The 23,063-nt window shown below is 41.6% G+C and overlaps 1 protein-coding gene across 2 annotated transcripts in view; it reads right to left on the bottom strand.

The window, feature by feature from the left end:
• tbc1d16 (TBC1 domain family, member 16) overlaps positions 1–23,063 on the bottom strand; it is a 29,727-nt gene that overhangs the window by 4,558 nt on the left and 2,106 nt on the right. For both annotated transcript variants that reach the window (XM_007557357.2, XM_007557356.2), the window contains exons 2-11: positions 18,921–19,133; positions 18,383–18,545; positions 17,554–17,859; positions 9,445–9,639; positions 9,189–9,336; positions 8,931–9,095; positions 7,622–7,770; positions 3,162–3,296; positions 2,208–2,394; positions 424–603 (exon numbers count right to left, since the gene is read on the bottom strand). In XM_007557357.2, the coding sequence (XP_007557419.1) occupies positions 424–603; positions 2,208–2,394; positions 3,162–3,296; positions 7,622–7,770; positions 8,931–9,095; positions 9,189–9,336; positions 9,445–9,639; positions 17,554–17,859; positions 18,383–18,545; positions 18,921–19,101 (1,809 nt within the window). In that variant the 5' untranslated portion in view covers positions 19,102–19,133. The remainder of the gene's footprint in view (positions 1–423; positions 604–2,207; positions 2,395–3,161; positions 3,297–7,621; positions 7,771–8,930; positions 9,096–9,188; positions 9,337–9,444; positions 9,640–17,553; positions 17,860–18,382; positions 18,546–18,920; positions 19,134–23,063) is intronic.

Genomic DNA, 23,063 nt, shown 5'->3' with positions numbered 1-23,063 from the left:
CAAAAGACGTGGAACTGCACCGAGCAAATTACACCAACAGCAGTCACCCTTAAATTAAATTACATCTAAAGAATGAATATGGTTGCATAGTAGGCGGTAGAAATGTGAAATATGCAAAGTCTTAAATCCAACCGGTTTTTAACAATGGAATTACATTTCTTTAAATATCAATAGACCATTTTTACATTCACTCAACAGGATTACAAAGTCAGGCTTTTGAAAGAACTTGTCCTACTTTTTCCTTGCAGACTATAGCTCTGTTTCATTCCTGCACACTTCCTGGAAAAATCTACACACTCTAAAGTGGCAAAAAAAAAGAAATGAATAATTACCACTACATTCCTCTGTATCGCTTACCAGCGTATGCAAACCTCATCTTTCTACTTTGTGCATGCGGAGGATCAGTTTGGACTTTGTCCTGACCTGGTAGTGCGCCCAGCAGGCCTCCCACATGCGCAGCGCCTCTGTGTCGGGGAACTCTCTCTTGAAGCAGAGCAGGATCCAGCGGTGGCAGAAGAGCAGCTGCAGGCCATCCTCTCCGAGCCGGGTCAGGTGCTGGTGGAACCGCGGCAGCATGAGGCGCAGCAGCTCCCGCAGGTACATCTGCAGATCGACAAGTTATTTTCCTCCGTTCTGCACCGGAACCGGCCGAGTTGATGGTCGGAAACAGCTTGTCGAACAGCTTAATATGTCTGCACATGCGCGTTAAATGACTTTCTTGGGACTTTTGATAAAAATCATTTATCGTCATGTACTTTTCAGTGATTATTTAAGCTTGTGCTGACACCCAAGATAAAATTGGCACGGATTTGTGTCAAAAGTGTCACATTTGCACATCAGCTTCAAATTTATTAAAGCAATGACCCGATCAGGTAATCACTTATTGATGATTTCATATACAAAACTGCAGAACATTTTACATTTCCACATTAAAACTTTGACACATGCTAGGTGAAATATACAAACATTGCAAATAAGTCAATTAAACGAGACAAAATTGCTTATTTTAGCTGTTTTTGTTAAACTGTTATCCGTCCCAAACTCTAACTTTGGGCCAAAGCTTCAAATTTTAGAAAAACACTGAAAACCTCATTGTAGACTTTAAAGGTTAAAGGGCTACTATAAACATGTGAATCATTTACTATTTACCACATTGAGGGTTCTTTAAAAAAACACACTTAAAGGCTAAAGTACAAAGTCTATCGTGGAGAGGAGATGGGCTTGATGGTCCGAAAAGCATGTTAAATGTTTAGTGTTTTCATTCCCTTTTAGCTTTTCACATTTTTAGCTTTTCAGACACATTTCAGATCTGTGGTGCAGGAACTCTAGGGGTCTAGAGTGTGAGACCCCTGTGTTAGTGGCTGCTAAAAACATAAAACTGTGGCTGAGGTTCACCTTACAGCAAATCAATGAAAGAAATCTTGAAATTGCTGCTCACAGATTAAGTCAGTCTAATCTGACTGACCTTGAACTGTTCTTCGAAGAAAAATGGGGAAAAAAAAATGTTGGTATCAAAATGTGTAAATCAGTTAAAGACAAGAAGACATGTAGCAGGAATTGCAGTGAAAGGTGGCAACACTGCACAGCACACTTTCATTTTTATCTTTTTATAGAATCCCCCCCTGAAACACATCAACGTTCACATCAAAAAACCATCAACGGGTTTGAATAGTTTTGAATGGCAGTGATTATAGGCCTGTCACCATAACACATTTTGCTGGACTATCAATTATCCCAGAACTTTTCGCGATAAACAACAATATTGTTGTTTTGAGACCATTTTACATAACAGCAATAATGCCATCATAACGCAAGAACACATTTTCAAGGATCAGTAAACTTTAAATTCTAATGAGCATTTAAACACTGGAACTGGAAGACATTTGAAATATCCAAAATAAGTACAGAAAACAACAGAAACGACAAATAAAATGAATTATGAAGTCTGTGTAAACAAAAAATTATTTAAAAAAAAAAAAAGAGAGAGAGAGAGAGAGAGATAGTTGAGACCAAAGCACCAGATTGAAAGACTTGTCATTCAGTTTTTGGTTAAAAAAAAGAAAAGAGAGAGAGAGAAAAGAGAAAACAATAAATCAAGCAAATGAAAGTTAGAGATTCAATGCGATTAACTGATTTATTGTTTATTGCGACAGGCCTATGTACTGTTTAGAAACTGCTGCCTGTGGCTACCATAGAGACTCTCCTACCAGCTGCCTCTCCATGTCTTCGTCACGCGGGGAGCTGATGAAGATGGTGTTCTCCATGAGGCCGACGAAGCACCAAAACGTGTCGCTCTCGTCTTGGATCTCGGTGAGAAGGGGGGCCACCAGGTCGGACATGCCCTGGCAGTAACCCATGTCGGGATTAAACACCGCATAGTTGAGCAGAATCCGCCTGGGGCGAGAACAAACACACACATCTGAGTTCTGACGTAACATCTGCTGAGGGAGCTTCTAACGAACAGGGCCAAACGGGAGAGGAAGCCCTGAAAAGTTTTCCTCCAACCCAAACACTTTGAATGTCTTTCATTAGGGAAACATAACACAACAATACCACCCCTCCCCGCTTCCCACACTTTTTTTTTTCCTCTTCTTGCAACCAGGGAGCTAATTACTGGTATTTCTTTCTTCCTTCTTTTTTAAGACCTGTTCTACTTTGAAGAAAACTTCCCCGGTCGTCTTCATGCATTAGTAACGAAAGTACAAACAAAGCCCAAAACCCAGAGGACATTACATTGTTCTAGTGCAGCATTAGAGTAAAAATTTGATGAGTTTCTTCTAAACAAGGACATCAGGACCTTCAGCTCCGCAGCAGTTTGAAAGTAAATGAACCAGACAAACATGGGTGCGACTTATCAGCGCTAGAAAACCACAGGCTGGCCTCAGATGTAGAATCACTCCCAGACAAAAACACCAGGAGCCTCAACGAGAGTCGCAAAAATAACTAATTCCCCCATTTAAATCCTCTCGCTCCTCATTTAGAAAGCCATTAGCCGCAAGTACGAGTCGAAAGTGCTCAGACGGCTTAGTCAAAGTCAACAAAGCATGGAACTCATTTGCGGCTCTGCATATTATGAAATAAACGGTGTAGGTGAGGCTGAGCGTCGAGCGGACGGGTGGGAACGATGGAGGGTGACGGACAGAAAGGGGTGTTGGGAAAACCTCATGATCTCCACGTTCGGGTTGTTCTCTCCTCTGAAGAAGTGGTTGCTGCGGTCCGTTCTGACCACGTCTTTATCCACCGTGAACTGGACCTTCCTCCAGAACTCGCAGTGCTCCTCTGGGCTCATGGATAATCTGAGGAGTCAAGCAAATGGAGCGGGAACCGATTATGAAGGGGGAAAAAACAAAACAAACGGATGCTTAATGCACTATAATCATCATAAACACATAGAAATGACTCTGCTGCTATTCTGCTCCTCATAGCTGCTGCAGAAGGTCCCCCCAAAAAATATGAGCAGTGGACCCGAGCGTTCCTCGGAGGATCCCACCGCAGCCATCCACCCTGATGTTTGGCAGCACATTACCGGCGTCCTCCGTGTGTACCAATGTACTCAGGTCCTAACAAGCAGAGGGGATTTAATTAACACTGTTTGTTTTCCATGCGGCCCCACCAGGAATAAAGCCAGCGCACCTGATGCAACGCCGCGCAACTGTTCGGTTTGAGATCTGTGTGTTTGTGTCGCTGGACCCTCCCCAGCCACCGTCCTACGCTTCGCTTTCTCAGGAGGAAGCTGCTCAGGAGTTTGGAACATTGTTTGCACCACTTCAGTGGTTTTATGGGTTCAGCAGTAAAAATAAAATCCAGGCTCCTGAAGAGGACGGATTAGCTCAGCAAACTGCCTTGCGAAAGTGTCCCTGCACTTTAAACTTTTTTGTGATGCTGCTATTGTGTATTTTAAAGGGGCAGACCAACACACAGCAGAGCATCTCTAGGAAAAGGAAGGAAAAAGATTCCAGTTTTTCACACACACAAAAAAATTAAAATCTTAAATGTGTATGAGATTGAAATATTTTTGCTAAGTATCTCAAACTCCGACAGAAGCCTTTAGCAATTTTTAAACCTCGTTAAAGAATCTTAATTGGATTTACGCCCGGACTTTGACTGGGCCGTTACAACACATAAGAATCCTTCAATCTAAACCATTCCATGTATCTCTGGATAAGTGTTTGTCACTTTTCTTTAAGGTTTTCTTCCTGTATTTCATCTTGTATCCTCTTCTGTCTTCCCATAATTTGTGACCAGCTTGCCTCTTAATAATGGAGAAGCCGAACCCCTCAGTATGATGCCACCACCGCCATCTCTCACAGTGGGGGTGGCATGTAACAGGTGGATAGGAAACATCTGTCTCCTCAACACCCTTGTTTGGCGTGTGGACCCAACAGTTCAGTTAGGTCAGGTGACTTCTGATGGCATTTGGATGAACTTGCTTATATCAGAGTACAAATGTATGCCTTAGTTTTTGGATTTTTATTTGTAAAACTAATGTAAATCCTCCCACTGCACAATTATATGCAGCTTTACGTCGGTGCGACATTATGGCTGAATTTGTTTACTGCATTTTTCACAAGTGAAACATGAAAACCGTCACAGAAACCGAAAAACTGCAGTGAAAATCTTCATGTCATTTCATTAAGACATACTTTCTGCCTGAAAAATAAAGCTCTTCATCAGTAGACCAGATCTTCCGTGTCAAAGAAACAGAAAGAAACATCTTAAGGTGAGAAAAACACAAACAAAAGATAAACAATAACTTTCCGAGAAGAAATCTGTAAATATTTAGCAGATGAAGTAGCCAGTAAGGAGCCCAATGTCAGATAATTATTTACAGAGAAAAGGAAACCAGATAAAGTGTTTCAAACAAGATTATTTTATTATTATTTATATAAAACGAGAAAATAAAGGACATAGGAACCGTGACATTCAGCTGAATGTTTCTGCAGATATCTTTTTCATAAAAAAAATACTTGCAGGTGAAAATGACCTTCCTCTTCTCTGAAACAAATTTAACTCATATTGGAGCTTCGGTGAATTCCTGACATAAACGGCATTATTTTACAAATTCTAACAAACTCAAATACTCAGATTATGTCCAGTGTTAGCTGCACTCCTATGTGCAGCTGCTGAGTTATTATTGTTAGAATGAGGACACAGGGTTGGGGGACAAGGTAAAGCCCACACACTCGCCTCCTTGCTCCTAATGATCAATCGGTGGCCTTGGAGGGCTGCCGGAGGCTCTTTAAAGGCATCAACATCAGCGTCAGAATGAAGAGTCTAATTAGGCGACTTCTGGTGCACTCAAAGCGATAATAGCCTGTACAAATGAAATCTGTCCAATTATCGTCATCGTAGCAGTCAGAGATGCAGAGACTAGAACCTGGAAACCTTAACCCTGAGACGGAGTTGTGTGGATAAGTAAAGACTCTGGGATCTGGGTCCGTCTGTGCATACCAAAGTTGTGGTTTTTCCCCTCCCCTCTCGCCGACATGTGAGCATGATCTGATGTGATAAGCGCCGACATGTTTTCTCTCCAGAGACCTTTTATATCACACCCGGCACCTCCCCTCAACACTTCTCTGATTGTGCCTATTGATTGCTCCGCGCCTGCGATGGGAAGCCACAACAGACTCGCGTACGGTTTAATGTTTTACCGACTGAGCTTTTGGCAGCCAGACGCTGCAGCCGAGTGTCTCAGACATGATTTCAAAGTGGTTTCCATGTTATTGAGCCGAGGTGCAGATGTTATCAGCAGGAGACCTTCAAGTTAAATAAAGATTTACAGGTGCATCCTTATACATTAGAATGCAAGTCACTCATTGCATACACGGTGATATTGTGTTCATTTTGATCATTATGGTTTATTACTAATGAAAATCTAAAATTCAGTTTTATAGACATAAGAGCAACAAAAATGTGCTTTAATAGAGAAATTGTGGGGAAAACTAATGATTTGATAATTGTCAAACACACAACCTCCACTAGGAAGAAAAAGTCATGGAGGACATTGGATGCTGAGAGTGTCTAAGCTTTTAATTGAAAGTTAAGTGGAAGGAAAAGCTGTGGAACAAAAATGTGTTACGACCATGGAAAACACCGTGACACAAATGCAATTAATGAATTCACAAAGCCATTACTTCAGATCCAGTTGGCTTTTTTAAAATGCACAAGACACAAAACCATTCAGGAAGTGGGATACATCCTGAAATCAATCCTGAACCAGAAACCGCATAAGCCATGTCTTCATAGTGAATAATGTGCCTTGGACCTTGGGAGGTGCCTGGTTAACAATCATTGTTGTGAGTTGTAGCAGATGTTCGATATTAAGTTAGAACTTTAAAAAAAATAAATAAATAAAAATGTCTATTCATTTCTGTTTTGTCCTATTTTATGACCCGCTTTCATTTTTTATTTGCCAACTTATCCAGACACACACCAGTCCTCTCAGCATGTGGTTCAGGGGATTTCTGCAGTGGTGCAAAATACAAGTGGAGCCATGAATGAATAAATCTGGACAGAAACACAGAGGGGGGAAAAAACACTTCACTGTGGATTACTGATGTAGCCCACTGACCTGCGTGGAAAGAGGAAGCTTGTGTACAGTCGTTATTTATCCAGTTAAATTACAATTTACAATCAAATCATGACCAATTTGAACGGCTGACTGTGACATTTTGTTTTATAGAAAGAGAACCACATGTTATGCAAACTAACTTGACATTCAGTTTTATTTCGGCCAGCTTGTTGGCTTGTCGCAATAGGAAATTTTACTGGACAATAAGTCGTCTCACTAATTATAACAAAATTATTGTTGTTTTGAGGCCATTTTCAAGTAACACACTGATAATGGCATAACAACGCAAGTTTTCCCTCTCAAAGACCAATAAACTTTTATTTTGTAAAGAACACTTAACACTGGAACTGAAGGATATTTTTAAAGCACAACTAAAACCATAAATAAAAATGATTATGACGCCTCTATAAACAGATTTTCCTTTTAAAAAGTATTAATGATCAGAACGGAAATGATCAAACTCATTTCAATTTATCATGCGATTAATTGATTAATTACATGTTCAGCTGATCGCTTCCATCCCACAGCTTAAGGAAGCAGTATTTTCTGCTAAAGGAGCCCAGACCAAGTATTGAGTCCTTCACCTATGCAGTACATGGTCATACCTCAAGGTAAGGATATTTTCTTACCAACCTTAATATTATGCGTAATATTTCAGTTTTTTTGGAAACATCATTTTGAGTTTCACTAGCTATAAGCCTCAACAGAAATAAATGCTTGAGACAAACCACTCTATATGCAACAACATTGTTCCACCTTCCAGTAATATTTTAAGAAAAAGACAAAAAAAATGAGTAGGTCTGATTACCTTTTGAGTTAACAATGAGGAGAATTAAATATATCATTAATTTAATGTTTGCAGCAAAGAAAAATGTATTTTGTAGATATTGAGAAAGAGGGGGAGGTTTCTACAAGAATTTTCTTCTTCCTGCTCCCTCTTCACTCGTGTAGAGAAAGCGTTGTAAGAGAATGTGTTTTGATTGATTGATTGATTGATTGATTAATTGATTGATTGATTGATTGATTGTGCAGCATTTTTTCGTTACCCACCTTCTCTGCTGGATGTCATGGTAGTGAGCTCGTTTCTGCAGCCTCCAGGCCTCTCTTTCCTGAGAGCTGGAGTCGTAGCTGTAGTAGTGCAGCAAGAAGGGCCACACCTCACCTCTGATGGACGGGTCGATGCCGCCAAAGAAGATCGCCTGTCGAAGAAGCGGCAGGTGGGTAAATACGGCAAACACGAAGGGAGGGACATGCTCTGGCAGCAGGGCATGTTGACATTCCCTGCTAGCATGTCTTATTTTCTGCATTATGCTGTGAAAAAAGAAAACAATGAGTGTTTATTCAGCACATCCAGCAAAAACAGGACTCGTCTGTTTCCTTATTTGAACTTCTACTGAAAAAAAAAAAAAAAAAAGTCTTGGTCATGGTCTAACTGCCACTGAGTCATTACAGTAGACGGGTAAACCAAACAGCGACTCAATTCCAGAGAATGCAAATGACTCACAGGGGGTACAACTGACAGGGACAAACCCTCCCATTATTTACAGGCCGAGACGATGATTGAAACTGAAACTGAGAAGCTTGCAAGCTGAATTTCATTATGACTTGACAAACAAATATAGAAGAAAAAGGTGTGAAAATGGCCACTTTCATCAGTAGTGAAACACGCTCTGACTTGGTTTCTCATCCATACAATGCAGAGGGAAGGAGCCCCGACTTTCTAGAGTTTAGAAGATGCAAAAAATGTAAGGAAGGAAGAAAAGAAAAGAGTTGGGACCCAAGTGAGGTAGGGTGGACACAAGAAAGCGGACAGAGACAGACAACGGGTTATTATGAAAATAAAGAAACAAGGTGTGGAGTAAATCAGGATAGAAAGAGTCAAGGTAAGACAAAAGGAGAGAAAGAAAGACAAACGAGAAGGACAAACATAAGAAACACAGAAGAAGGAAGAGCATGAGAGAGGGAGGGAAAGAAGAATCAAAGAAGGACACAAAGAAGGAGGGAGACAACATTTAGATGATAAGATAGGAGATAAAGTCCAAACATACAACTATTTGTCCAGGCTTGCATGTTCCTTTTTTCCAGAAATGGAAAACACACATCCATTGTCTACGTTCGCTCATCCTTGCAGGATCGTGGGGTAGGGCTATTTTCTTTTTTTTTGTTGGATGGTGTGAGGAAGCCAGAGTACCCGGAGAGAACCTAATGCACTCAAAGCAGAAAAACGCACAGCTTCAGACTCGAGCGCAGGACCTTCTTGCTGCACGGCAGCCTTTGCCACCAAATGTGCGGCCATCCCGGAAAACGCTGAAGTCGCATTTCCAGATTCTTCAAGCGTGCGTATGAACCGTGGATTTACCTTCCGCAGCTTGTACTCCTCCTCCACCTGCCCGCTGTGGTTGATGTGACGCAGCCAGGCGGCGACGTCCACCCGCCTGTAAAGCCTCTCCTCGGGGTGCGTCTCGGCTGATGGCAGTGTGGGCCTCTGGATGGAAAACTGCATGCAGGACTTTTCATCCGACACCTTCAGACAGAGTGAGGGAGAGGAGTAAAAAGCCGAGTGGAAGTTTCGCCAACGAAGACCCAAAAGAGAGGTTGCCCTTCGCCTAAGTCTGACCTGGTCTTTAGGTTGGGTTTCCCTGCAGCATTTCCACTGCTGGAAGACCTCGGCCAGCTTGTCCAGACCAGCATGGTGGAAGTGAAGGATCTTATACTGGCTCTCCCTGCTGGCTATCACAAGCTGGCCACTAGTGCACGCGTCATCACTGCAACAAAACAACAAGTGATGCAAAGACAAGTTCACAAGGGGTTCAACTTCATGACCCTGTAATGATTCCCCCCAGGAAATGTTTTTCCATTTGCTCCCTGCTGACCTGAAGAAGAGTCTCAGTGACCTCATGTGACCCAGGTCCACCCTGAAGACTCCACACAGCTGCTCCAGAGCCAGCAGCTTCTGTTGCTCCTCCCAGCGCATGGCCTGCGACTGGCCGCCGCCCTCGGACGGGGCGTGGCTGTCCAGACTGGACGTGGAGCTCACGGAGTGGTTCATGGACTCCTCGCACAGTTCCCTGTGAAAACATGGCCGAGACTTTAACGAGTTTCACACTGTGCCCCACATGTCCCCCATAAAGATGTCCGTATTCATTGAACGTTTCCACACGTTGCTGCATTAAAACCACAAGCTTGAATGTCTTTTACGCAATTTTATGACAAACCAACACAAAACAAAAAAAACAGAGCACAAATTTGAAGTGATTTTCAAATCATACAAATTGAATTGAAGTAGTATGGGATGTATTTATCTTCAGCTCTATTTACTCTGATGCCTCCAAAAGAAATCTAGTACAACTAACCCTTCACTGCCTAACGTGTCATTTTTGACATAAGTTCTTCAGATGCCTTGAGAGTGTTAAAAACGTTTAGTGCATTCCAGCAAACCTGCTGTAAACAGTAAATATGTTGCTGATTATACCTTACACATTCTGTGGAATAAAAAGCAAAATGCACAGAATAAAAGCATAGTATACTTCAAAAAATTACTGCTAAATGCTTGTGTGGACTATCTTTACATGCCTGTAAAGACACATTTTTTCATATGATGATTACAACATGATGATACATGATATAATAAAAAGTTGCTAAATCAAAGCTGTTATATGATTACTCATGATACTTATTTTGTTTAAAATAATTGTTTCCCTTTCGAAAATGACTTATTGTATCAGACTTTCTTCAGATACAAATAAACATTTTTGCTAATGTTTTATTAGTTAAAAACAAAACAAAACATCTATTGTTACATCTCAGTCTGAACATACCATTCTCACCATGAGACATTTTGGTGGCAGCATCATGCGGTGTGGATGCTTTTCTTTAGCCAAAAGAAGGAGTTAAAAGAAAACGGATGCTATTAAAAAAGAAAGTCAGGAAGAAAAACCTGCTGCAAAAGTCTTGATGTTCGCGATCCAGGAGAACCTTAAAACATATAGCCGGAGCTATACTTTTAGTGGCCCAGTTAAAGCCCAGACTGAAATCTGTGAGAATCTGTGACAAAATATGAAAACAGATGTTCAGAGACGCTCTCTGTTGACAGAGCTTGAGCTATTTTGCAAAGAAGAATGGACTGAAATTTCAGTCTGTATTAAAGTAAAACTGCTAGAGACAAATCCTACCAGCTTTGCTGCGAGTCCCTGCAGCAAAAGCTGTTTCTGCAAAGTACTGATTTAGTTTGCTGTACACACATGCATGCAAAACCTTTCATATTTTCATTTGGTTACTCACTATTTTGTGTGTGACAGAGTCCAACGGGTGTAAACACACTGTAAACGTTTCATTATTGAGGACGTCCGTATGTCATCGAACCAAAATAAAGTTCATCTAAATAATTGCAAGTAAAAAAATTTAAGGATAAAACACAGGAAAAAAACAACACTTAAAAATAAAATCAGTCAGTTTCTCTTAAAATTCATTGTACATTTTGTATTATTTTGTAGAAATAATTCCAAACAACATGTGAAATCTGCAGCTCAGGACTGCATCTGTGTTTGCGTCTCTATTACATTCCTCCAAGAGGCTGCGAATAGGAGGAATGCATGAAGGCTACCAAAGACAAATACACACTCACATATACATACAATAAAATCTGAGCGTGCGCGCGCACACACAAATCACACTGTCCACCGTCCAATTTCCCTTGTCATTCCCCTCATGGTAAGTGTGTTTTTCCCGGCACTGAAACCTGAGCTCAGGGTTCCTCGGCTTGCAGGAGGAGACACACAATCACATGTTATGCATACAGATACATGGAAATATGCAGGAAAACTGGGAAAATATGTTGGCAAAAACATGCATAGCACACAACAATAAAATATATTATAAGAAGCTTTAAATCACTTGCTTACTCTGAGTCTTTCTCTCTTTGTCACACACACACACACACACACACACACACACACACACATAAGTGAATGAACCATGGCTAATGACCATAATACACTCTCAAACACGAATCTAGACATGGTAAAGCGGAGAGAGGGAGACGTGTTAAACCCACTGACATTTTAGAATCAGGCGTCTGAATAAAGATTTTCAGCATTGCTTGCACGGAAACGCACCGACAGAAAACCAAAAACCAGATGTTCCTCAATTTAAAAATGCCATTTCAAATATCGGAGGCATGAAAAACTAATTATCTCCCAGCAGCGAAATAGTTTTGACATTATTTACTGAAAAGGTGCGAACACATGTGGCAGCTTGGTGCTCATGCGAGAAGGGTGCAGCCAGTTTGATTTTTTTCCACCCCGTCTCTGTCATGTCTGGCTAATCATTTCCCTGTTAGCAGATGGGAAAATAACAAGCCTGATCAATCCAGGCTGCACAGTTTCCCTGTGTTATCGGCTGATTTACTGCGCTCCGTCTCGTGTATCGCGGCGCAGAGCAAACCGTAGAGAGATGGCGGGGGGGGGAGGGGATGGAGGAGAGGCACAACGAGGTCTGCTAAGGGAGTTAAGTAACATGAAATATGGAGGGAGTCCTGTCTTCATAACCCCAGTGACTGTCAAGTTAGGAGTGTTTACAAGGCCCTTCAAGTCTTGTTAATTCCAACTGTCCTTCATGCTTGGAGCACATAAAAGTGCTAAAACAAGGGAATGGACCGAAAAGCACGGATCACGCTGAAAACTACAGACGCAAGCTTATGTTGGAATTAACGAGCCCGTTCTAAACATTTATCAGGGCACGCTGTGCAAAGTGTAAACAAGCTGTTTTGATGTCGTCGAGCCGCTGTAGCTGGCACGTCCCATCAGGCCAGAGCGAAACGGAACGGCCCCGAGGCCTTTCATCATAACACTTTTCCTCTCCAGAGGAAAGTGCTGCCAGGTCACCCTGAGAACCACGGCCGAGCACACACACCCTCCCGCCTCCCTAACCCCCGCCGGGACTTCCAGGTCCTTCATCTAATCCCCAAAAGGAACAGAGTGTCAGAGGAGAACAAGAGGGCGGGGGTGGTGGTGGTGGTGTGGGCCACACTGCAGCCATATGCTGGAAAACGGTCAGCGAGGCATGCCAGAACCCGTGATCCACCAATAATCCCAAACGGACGCACATAAAAGTCAGATGGAAACTTTAATGGCATCATGAGTCAAGATTTGTTTTCAAGAACATTAGTTTAAACTAAACAGCAGATCGCTTAAAAACACTTTGCAGAAATAGTCCGGCTGCTTTTCGCATCGCATCGCTTTTACAGCAACAAACTTCAAAGTATTTTGGCGAGCGATTTCGACAAAATAGTGCATCGTCGTGAAGTGAAACGTAAACAGTATGCTGCTGCTTTTATGTTTTTTAGAAATTAGAATCTTGTATTGTGGCATGGATTGGTAGTCAGTTCTTTCCAGAAATGCCTTTTACTGCCATTGTGGCTGAAGGCTTGTGGGCCGTGTTTCTACCAGCTTTTCATAAACTAAAACCTTCATCTATTCTTTGCAAAATAGCTCAAATTTAGTCAGATTGGACGGGAAACATCTGTAAAAAAATAAATAAATAAATACATTTTTTTGTTGCTTCTAACAGGTTTATTTCTGTCCATCTTCATCCTCTCTCACCAGCATTTCATTGCTGACGCAGAGCATGCCCTCAGCATGATGCCGTCACCACCACACTTCCCCATGGTTCAGGTTGAAAATTTGACATCATTGACATGTGGAAAGCGGCAGCTATTTCAGAGCTACCATGGCCCAATAGGACAAATTTAGACAATTGTTTTTTATGGGTTTTATTTAGAGCCATCAGAGTCAAACACAGCACCACACCAAAGTTCAAACAGTATTAATAATTTTACAAAGCACTATGCAAAAGTTTTAAACTTTATGCTTTTACTCTGCCAAGCCAGAGTTTAAAGTCTTTTAACAGTGGTTCTGATCAATCTTCTCTAATAGGTCAGAGCTAAGTGGTTTAAGAAAATGATCTGAACAAAAACAGAGTAAGAACAGAGTTCAAATAAAGTACTTATTAAAGATTACAAGACTGACAAATTATGACAAAAAATCAGAGGTGGCTTAAAGCCTCTTTATTATGCTAGTTGTGAGCTGCACTGATAAGTGTTTACGAGCAGAACTTGCCTCATTTTCTAAAGTCAGAAGTCAACACCATAGCAAACCAATGCGCTGAGCTTTAATCACATGTTCACGTTCCTTAAGTAAAGCCTTGGGAAGGCAGTACACACTGACAGCTCCATAATCTACAGTTAAACTTTAAAGAAACTTGTTAAGAATCTTGACAGACATTGCTGTGGATTTCTTCTTTGCTCCCTCCCTCCCCTCTCCTCTTTTCCTGCCCCCCTTTTCATCCACTCTCACTCTCCCATACGCAGTTCGTTCTCTTTGAATGATTCCAAGTGACATGTTTCCAGTTCCTGGCCCCTTAACAGTGTCAATTAAAGCAAGCGAGAGAGAGGGAGAGAGGGAGAGAGAGAGAGAGAGAGAAAGAGAGATTGAGCGGGTTCCAGGGTTTTGGCTGCCACTCCGCTCTCTTCAGCGCTCTAATCCGGAGAGCTGACATTCAGCCCAGCACAACAACCCTGGGAGCAGCGGGAATCAAAGGGCTTCACACACACTTTAGGAAGAGAAGGGGAAAAAGGTGGAGGAGTTTGTGTGCGTGTGAGGGTGAGAGACCTGAGAGGTGGGTGACGGCTCAAGTAAAAGAAGAGGAAAAGATGCAAAGTAGATAGTGGCGGAAAGTGATGGACGGGAAAAAACATCCGAGTGGCAAAGAGTTGCAAAAACAGAAACTCTAACAGCAAAGAAGAGTAAAGGTTTGAATCTGCGGGGCGGACAACACTGCCAAGTCACACACTGACTGTGCTTACGGCCAGCTGGGGTCAGAAAAAGAGGTTAAAAATGCTTCAAACACACACACACACACACACACAGGCACACAGGCACGCACACGCTGACTGACTCACTCTCTCTGCACAGGCACACACATTCTGGGCTGCATGTCAGGCCGAATAGCTGCGTGAGGAAACAACCACGAAGGGAATCATAAAATTAAATGACTCTGAGGTCCAAACAGCAACACAATCGCTGTCCAGATGGCTCCCCCTGATTAGAGAGCAGTCTGCGCAGGCAACACAGTTTCGGCGGTGTTTAAGCTTCGGATGGGGGGAAACGATCAGTGTTCCTGTGAGCTGCTTCGAATAAGTCTAAAATATTTCTCATCCCTCCTGTTGAAGTCATCTACCTGCTCTCAGTCCCTCAGGAGCCTCGGGCTGCAGAGCCTGGAGGCACCATGTGGCCTGAGGATAAAAACAGCTCCAAATGCCTTCAATTCTTTTCTTTCTGGCTCCACCTGCTGGACGGTCAGAGCAACTGAAGGAAGGACAACTGGCTGAATATTACAACAAATTATAACCAGGGTTTCAGTTAGTTACACAGCAAGTTATTACTACCTCTTCATATATTAATCTCCAATTTAAAACAGTTGGATGTCTTTAGAAACTGCTTTTGCAGTAAACTTATAGGAAGCATATTCAGAGAAAGTTAGTGGCACACCATCTAAAAGTTGATCAAAGCCAATATGTGCAACTAGGGAAAATTAGTGGCACCTCTGATTTCATTAAACACAACTTTATATGACACTTATGACACTTTTAATGTTATATCAGTTGGGATTCACTAATTTTGAGACAAGAAGACGTGAGTTGGATAACAGGATTTTATAAAGATCTCAATATCAAATCTCTGAAGTTCTAAGTGCATATAAAGGTTTACTGAAACAAAACACTCATCAAGTCTTAAACATGTAAAACTTTTGGTCAGATTTGTCTGATAGAACTTTTGTGCCATAATGACTCTCTGTGGAAAACAATGAATCCAGTGTTAAGGAATGCAAGCTTCTCCATTTTCTATATAATCAAAAGCAAGTAAGTAAAACAATAAAATACCCAACATGTTTTATTAAATTAATGCTTAATTTTTAGCCAACTTTGTAGATTTAAGGTAAAAAAAGAGAAGAAAATTATACAATCTGTTCTGTGTTAATTCCTTATTAATTCCTTATTAATTTGTTTATCGTTTATCTATAGGAAGGTTCCTTACAGCGCTATGTTAAGGTATTTGCAACCTTATAGATTCTGTTTTTGCCGGTTCATTTTGTTGCACTCAAATGTTTCAGATCATCAAAAAAAAAAACTTTATACTATCCAGCAAAGATAACCTAAGTACAAAATACAGATTTTATATTATAATATACTTTACGAAAAACTGTGTGTTATAAGACTTTTAATAGATGTGGTGTTTTAAAAATTGCATTTACAGCAAAGTAAATGCAATTGGTTGAGGCGTTTGATGTATTTAATGAACATGTAGGCCTGTCGTGATAAACGATAAATCAATTAATCGCATGATAAATTAAACCTATTGACCTCATTTTAATTATCGGCTTTATCGTCTCTTCCTGCCTTTTTTCTTTCTGTTGATGACACTGAATGAAAAAAGGCTCAGCTCCGGTGTTCTCCACTGACCCTCCCTTCCTCATTTCCTTAAGTGTAATGTCCAGCTCACAATACACTCAAAATCTGAGACACATTAGCCGACAGAAATCCTAGGTATAATGGTTCAATCGGGTTCGTCGTGCGTGTGGTGTCCGGCCACATGGACACAAAATAATGGCTACAAGTCCAGTTAACTAATTTTAAAATCAGGCATTAATCAATGCTTTACTAGAATCTACCAGTGATGCATGTGGCTAGAGTCAGCGTAAAGTCCTGACTGAATGAAAATCATTATAACCTATTTATGTCACGTTAACGAAGAACAGCTGAAAACATACCGGGTTTCTCAAGTGCGGTAGCGATTTGGCTCCAACTCCTCCCCTTGTCATTTTTATATTCTTTCTCGAAATGTTGAATAAATCTTAATGTTGTTTCCACATATCATCTCTGATGTCCACTGGACTTCGGTTGCGCCGTGTAAGCTGTTTGGGATTCCCCTCCATAATTTCTCCTCAGAAATCAGGAGGAGAATCTGCGCTTTCTGATTGGCTACCTGTCACATTCAGCATTAAGCTCCCACTCGGGGAAAACCCCTGATTTAGATCGGAGCGGCCACGATCTACCGTAACACACCACACACTGCAGGATGATCGGTTACGAAATCACCAGCGAGAATCTTAGATCGGCCAACGATCTAAGAAAATAGGGGCAAAAACCCATGTAGTATGAACTATTGCATCAGGTAGTCGGATGTGCCCATCTTCTTTATTTAAATCTAGTGATTACTGAAGGGCACATACAGACTTCATAATCTGCACTCTTGGTTGAATGCAGTATTTATTTCCACTTTGGCTTTATATTGTTAAGTTTTTATTCAAGTACGTTTTTTGTTCATGGAGACTGATAATCCATTTTATTTTTGTTTTTGGTTGTTTTGTTTATGTAGTTTATCAGTTCCAGTGTTATGTGTTCTTTTGAAAATAAAGTGCATCTATCTATGTCAGGAAATTGTATGCATTATTACGTCATTTCCATTAAATCAGTGTCAAAAGGTCTTGAAACAATATTATCGTTTATCGCAGTAATTGTTTAGACAATTAATCGCTCAGCAAAATTTGTTATTGTGACAGGCGTATGAACATGCAAAAAGTAAAAACAGAAACACAACATATAAGTATTTAATCTGCCAGTCACCGATCAGAGGCAATGAAGGGAAAATTGGCTGAAAACTACAAACAGGGCAGGAGCCAAAAAATGCATCTACTACCAACACCTATGAGTTGTAAGTACACAAATACTGTAAAAACTAGTATGCATCTTCAGGAAACAATCATATTTTCCCCTCCCAAATTGTAATAAAAAAGTACAATGAGCGAGATGTTTCTAAAACAATATTATGCACTGATGTTGCAATGACAATATATTTGTAATATATTGTGCAGCACTAATTACAAAAAAAAGACCTCAAACACATGTCATCCACTGTCTCACTGACCTGCTTTCAGGGTCCAGGAAGACGGAGCCGCTGCTCTCACACAGAGCCTCGCTGACGGGCGACAGGCAGAACGGCGAGGAGAAGGTGTCCGAGTCGGAGCCCATGGTGCTGTCCCGGCTCACCTCGTCCGACAGCTCGTAGGAGCCTTCGTCACCCTCCTCCCCGGCTAAAAGAACCTGCTGCTGGTTAGAGGAAGGATCTGAGCCGCTCTCACCCACCAGGCTCTGGGCGGAGGTGCTGCTGGTGATGTTCCTCTCGTCGTCCTCCTCTTCCTCTGGAGCGGCGGCTGGAGGACGTGAGCGCGGCCTACAGAGGACGGTTAGTTCGAAACATCGCCAACATAATCTCCGGTAATACTTTGTTTGACGGGGTGTGCATGAGACTGACATGACATATCATAAACACAACATAACACCTGTTACGAAATGTCTACGACTGTGGTCATAAAGTGTCATTCGGTAAATAATGACACTTTTAATGCTAAGTTGCTCTAAAAGTTGTATTGAAAGTCCATTAAAAGTGCCAACTTTGTATTAAAGAGTCATTATTTACAAAATAATACAAAGTTGGCACTTCTAATGGACTTTTAATGCAACTTTTAAGCAACTTTGCATTAAAAGTGTGATTATTTACCGAATGACACGTCATGAAAACAGTCAGACATTCATAAAAACTTCTTTATGTTACGTCATGTTAATGACAGTGTCATGCAAGTCTTATGTACACCTTGTCAAATAAAGTGTTACCTAATCTCCTTTATATGTGTCTTTATTTTCAGTATGTACCCATATTGTGTTAATATGCACTGATCTGGTCCCCACCCTCGTACCTCCTGCCTCTGCGGCGGGCGTTCCTGCGCACAGGAGAACTCTCCGGGGTGATGTATCTCAGCGCCTCCTCGTCCTGCCTCTGGATGCGGGAATTGGGCACCCACGTCAGAATCAGCGTGGAGCCCAGGCACTCGTCTTTCTCCACGTGTACACACAGGTAGCCTGCAGGGGGCAACAAAAACCATGTTGGCGTTAAGAGTGATTTTCTTTACAAAAGAAAATCACTCTTTTAAAAATGTTTCAGGTGAACTCAACACTAAAAAAAAGTCTCATAAAAAATAAACAATTATGCACTCTCCCATAATGATCAGGACATTTGTTCACTTTTATTTGGAGTGTACTTCTAATTGAAACTGTATGCTTACTTATTACTGTCCATAATAATTTATTATTTTGTACATTTTAGGTAATTGTTAAAGTACAACGCATCTCTATTGTCATACTAGACACAGCCAAATAACCTCCAACCTCGACAGAGCTCTCCATGATAAACAGGTGTAACAAAAAGCAGGTAGTTCTGTATCTGTGCAGCCAAACCTGGGTGGTGCTCAGCCAGGCCCGGGAGGGGCTCCGCAGGGTGCACGCAAACATTATTCTTTGAGAAGATGATCTCGCCATCCAGCCCCGAGCGCAACGATGAGCCCCCCGCCCCGGGGTTTAAGGTCAGGAGGTCGGACGCCTTGGAGGAGGCGCGCCGAAGGAGCCGACCCAGAGACATCTCCTCAGGCACTGGGACACTGAGCCCATCCTCTGAAAGGAGACGGACAGCAGAGAGAGGCAACGTTAGAGCCTCGTGTGGCATTTCACAAGGATGGAGCCCAGAGAAGAAGGTTGAGTATCAGGCAAAATCATGTTGATCCAGTTTCAATGAACTGACATGATTGCTATTTAAAATTTCAAGTGTTTCCAAGAATTGTGATGCCATGCACTCTAAGGATGTCAGGGATGGGAACCAGAGCTACAGCAACGCAGATTATCTTAGGAAAGACCCACCTCGAATGGTTGCCACTTAAAAGTTCAATCTTACTTCCATCTTTAGAAAGCACAGCTCAATTGTCACCCCAACAAAACCAGAAGCCGTCAACTGAACTCTGAAGAGAAGCCAACCAAATAAAGCAGCCCATTTTAGACAGTAGCTCCAAGTGGCTCTTCTTACTTTTGACCACCAGGTGCCACCAAAGAGGACAGTGTTATAAAGCTAATTTTTCTTTTTTATTTTGTCAAAAGCTTCAATGCTGCGTCGTTTGGGCTTCACTAGAGCAACATTAAAAAAGCCTCAGTCTTTCTAATTCTGAAGCAAATTATACCAATCTTTCTGCTACAGCTGTCATAAGGGCAGAAAGAGCAGTGCGTCCAGAAATAAACTACCATAGATATGATTTAAAAAGCGCAGGTTGAAAACGAATCCCTCCGTTAAAACCCAGGGTCCAGATTCAGACCACAACTATGGACCTCTGACCCAAACAAATGTTTGGCAAACCTAATTAATTAACCTAATTAATTCAGTTTCTGTGTTTGTTTTTTTTTACAGTGAATTCAAATGTATGGGGAAAAAAATACAAAAAGTCAGCTCTATGTGCAATATAGATGAACAAAGTGCACAGGTAATGATCCTCCGGTGGGGGGATGAGTTACTGATTAAAAACGTTCCAGGAGATTCTGATAAACTTAAATGTCAAAAACAATTATTCCTTCCCACCGAATAGGTATGATCAAATTAAAAGGCTGGGGTTTTTTATTATTTTGACGGAATTAAACATCAAATTACTTTACTATGAGCTCCACTAACGATGGCTGACTCTGTAAAAACTTAAAAAAAAGACAGATGAGGTGTAGAGTTTAAGGTCAAATGCAACCCATTCCTGGCTCTGCAGTTGCAGAAATCCTCAACAAACTTCCCCTCCTCAGACACACGTGTGCTAATATTTACTGCAGTGTCCTTACTGCAGAGCTCCCCTCTCACCTCTCCTGACTTGTTCAGCGTTTCTCAGAGCCGTGCACCTGCATCTACTAAAGCAGCTTCAGCTCCTGCATGTGTGTGTGTGTGTGTGTGTCATAGTTGTGCGTGACTAAATGTTTCCCACCTTCTGCAAACAGCAGAGAAACACAGTGATGGACAGACAGTGAGCAAACACACACCATGCTCCATCTGTGTGAAATTCCAAGCTGTTATCAGGAGCCAACAGATGTCGTCCACGTCGAGCTCTGAACTGGGACCAGCGGGTCACGCTGCCTCAGTTTGAACTGTCCGCTCAGGAGAAAGCTTTGTGGGATCAAATAAACTTTTACTTATAACAGAAGGAACTCCTTTGGTTTTAATTTTTTTTATCCTCTAGTGTTAAAAGAAAACATAAAGCAATTAAAGTCAAACAGTTGTTCCTTTAGCTTCTGCTTTTTTTTAATCAGTCCATCCCACTGATCTGTTCTTGTATGGTTCACGTTCTCCATGTTGGATCAGAGTCATATCTGTGTAACCTTGCTCCTTACTTGGCTGAACACTCTGACACATACTCCCCACTCTATCTCAGGAATGTTCCCTCCTTTTTCCTCAGGGAAAAGAACGTGGGGGGTCGGGGAGGGGAGCATGTTTACCACCACTTGATTAAGCAGGCACCCCACTTCCTGGTGCCAAGCCTCGCACAGGAAGCCTACCAGCACAAGATCTGGGCATTAACTCAAAGAGAAGCTATGTGGTTGGCAATCATTTCACTTCCTTTTAAAAGAAAGTAGAAGTGTGGCTGCTTTTTAGGTCAGAGATTTACCGTTGGCACAGAAAAGGTGTCTTCTATCTCAAGAACCCTTGGTAAGCTAGGGCTGCGATTCATATCTAAAAGTAAGTCTTAAAGTTTTGATTATTTGTTAATGCAAAATTAAATAAAATATTTGAACTAATCAGATCAAATTAAAAACAGATAATTGGATGCAAACTGTTAAAAAAAAAAAGTTGAAGAACCAAGCAAAATGCATCGAGTCTCTTAACAAGAAGAAGCCCCCCAGCAGCGAGAGTGGAAGTGTGCAATAAGACACGACTGGCTGGAAGCTGAGAGAATAGGGAGTAGATAAAGGGGGGAAAAGAATCAAACACAAACAGTTTAACAGCGAGGATTACCTTCGACAGAAAGAGGAATAAACAGAGCACATTTAGATAGTGACAGCAGGGTCATAGGTTGGGCTGAGGAAAAAAGACAACTAAACACAGAAGCAAGAAAACTTCTGACAGCAATAGCTTTGTTGATTGCTCAGCTTAGTCCATCGGTAAAAACAGAAGCACTTTCTATGGAGATTTTAAAAATTGTGTGTATACAGAGAGTGCACACACTTCATGTCAGAAAGGTTTCAATCAATAGCTCAATCTAGAATAAAAAGAACAATTATACAAAGAAGCACTTAGCCAGGGATACTTTCTGTGATAGCTTAGTCAATTGACTTGATCCAGGAAAAAATACACAGCTCAGCAAAATAGCACAGAGGGAGGAGTACTTTCAAAGACAAGGAAAAACTGTCGACATCAGTAATGGCAGCGAATATGCACTGGTGATAGCAGAATATGCTTGGTCAATGTTTGTCCAGGAGGAAAAATAGGCTGGCTAGCCACAGAAGTACTGAGAAAGGAGTACAAGGAGTACTTTCTACAGGGCAGAAAAACAAGGAGAGTAACCACAATTTAGTCTGTGCAAAACACAGGAGATAATGGCAGCAATAGTTTTTGTCAACTGGCTGTGTCCAGAAAACGGATACTAATAAACAGAGAAACACTGAACTACAAAATACTTTCTGTTGTACTGAAATATACTAGATAATGAATTTAATTCAGATCAAATCTGACTGTATCATTGCACATCAACTGGACCGAGTTTGAAATAATCAAATAAACTTTTATAGACAAGTGCTGCAGCCTCTCTATCCTGAATGCCACCTTATTAAACTAAATCCAAGCACAGCAACGCCCCAGATCTATGAATTTACTGCGCAAGCTTCATCAAATAACACCACACAAAACTCCTTGCTGTTATGAAAGGGTAAGAGCAGCAGCTGTCCTGCATGAAAACCGTTGGCTGACCCCATGTGAACTTTCTGATTAATGTGGAATTCGGATCTTTTCACATCACAGTTTTCTGCCGCTTCATAGCAACGAGGAGCTATTTACTGCCGAGCTTCAATGCAGCGGGGTGACCGGGGTCAGTGCCAGGTTCAGATTCAGGTTCACACAGGCTGATAAGAAAAAGCGGCCTCTTGCTCTCACTCCATCTTTAATCCCGTCATCACCTCAATGTGCCCACAGACGGACTCTCCCCTCTGACCTTTCTGCGTTTCATCAGACATCTCAGGAGTGAGACGCCTTCCTAGATTCACTTCCTCTGTCCGATGATCGATGGAACATTTTTAACCCACTTCTTCTTAACCAACTCTCTGACATATTTTTTTGTAACCTTAAATAAGAGAATAAAAACTACACAAAGAAAGTTCAGCTGCGAGGGCAGCAGCCAGACAGCTTCTCACTTCTGTTGACATGTGAATGGAAGATCTCTCTTTCATATCCACTATCCACGAGGTTGCCTGGGGCAGCTGAAAACAGATCACCCTGAGATCCTTATGGACTCCGTGTCATGAGGAAACTCTTTTGGGTGCTTCAAAAACATGTTTCCTGCTTCAGAAGGAATGTTATCTTGACAATTATGT

The sequence above is a fragment of the Poecilia formosa genome, unplaced genomic scaffold, assembly GCF_000485575.1.
Source record: "Poecilia formosa unplaced genomic scaffold, Poecilia_formosa-5.1.2 Scaffold88, whole genome shotgun sequence".
NCBI lineage: Eukaryota > Metazoa > Chordata > Actinopteri > Cyprinodontiformes > Poeciliidae > Poecilia > Poecilia formosa.
This window is presented reverse-complemented; position numbering and strand designations above follow the sequence as displayed.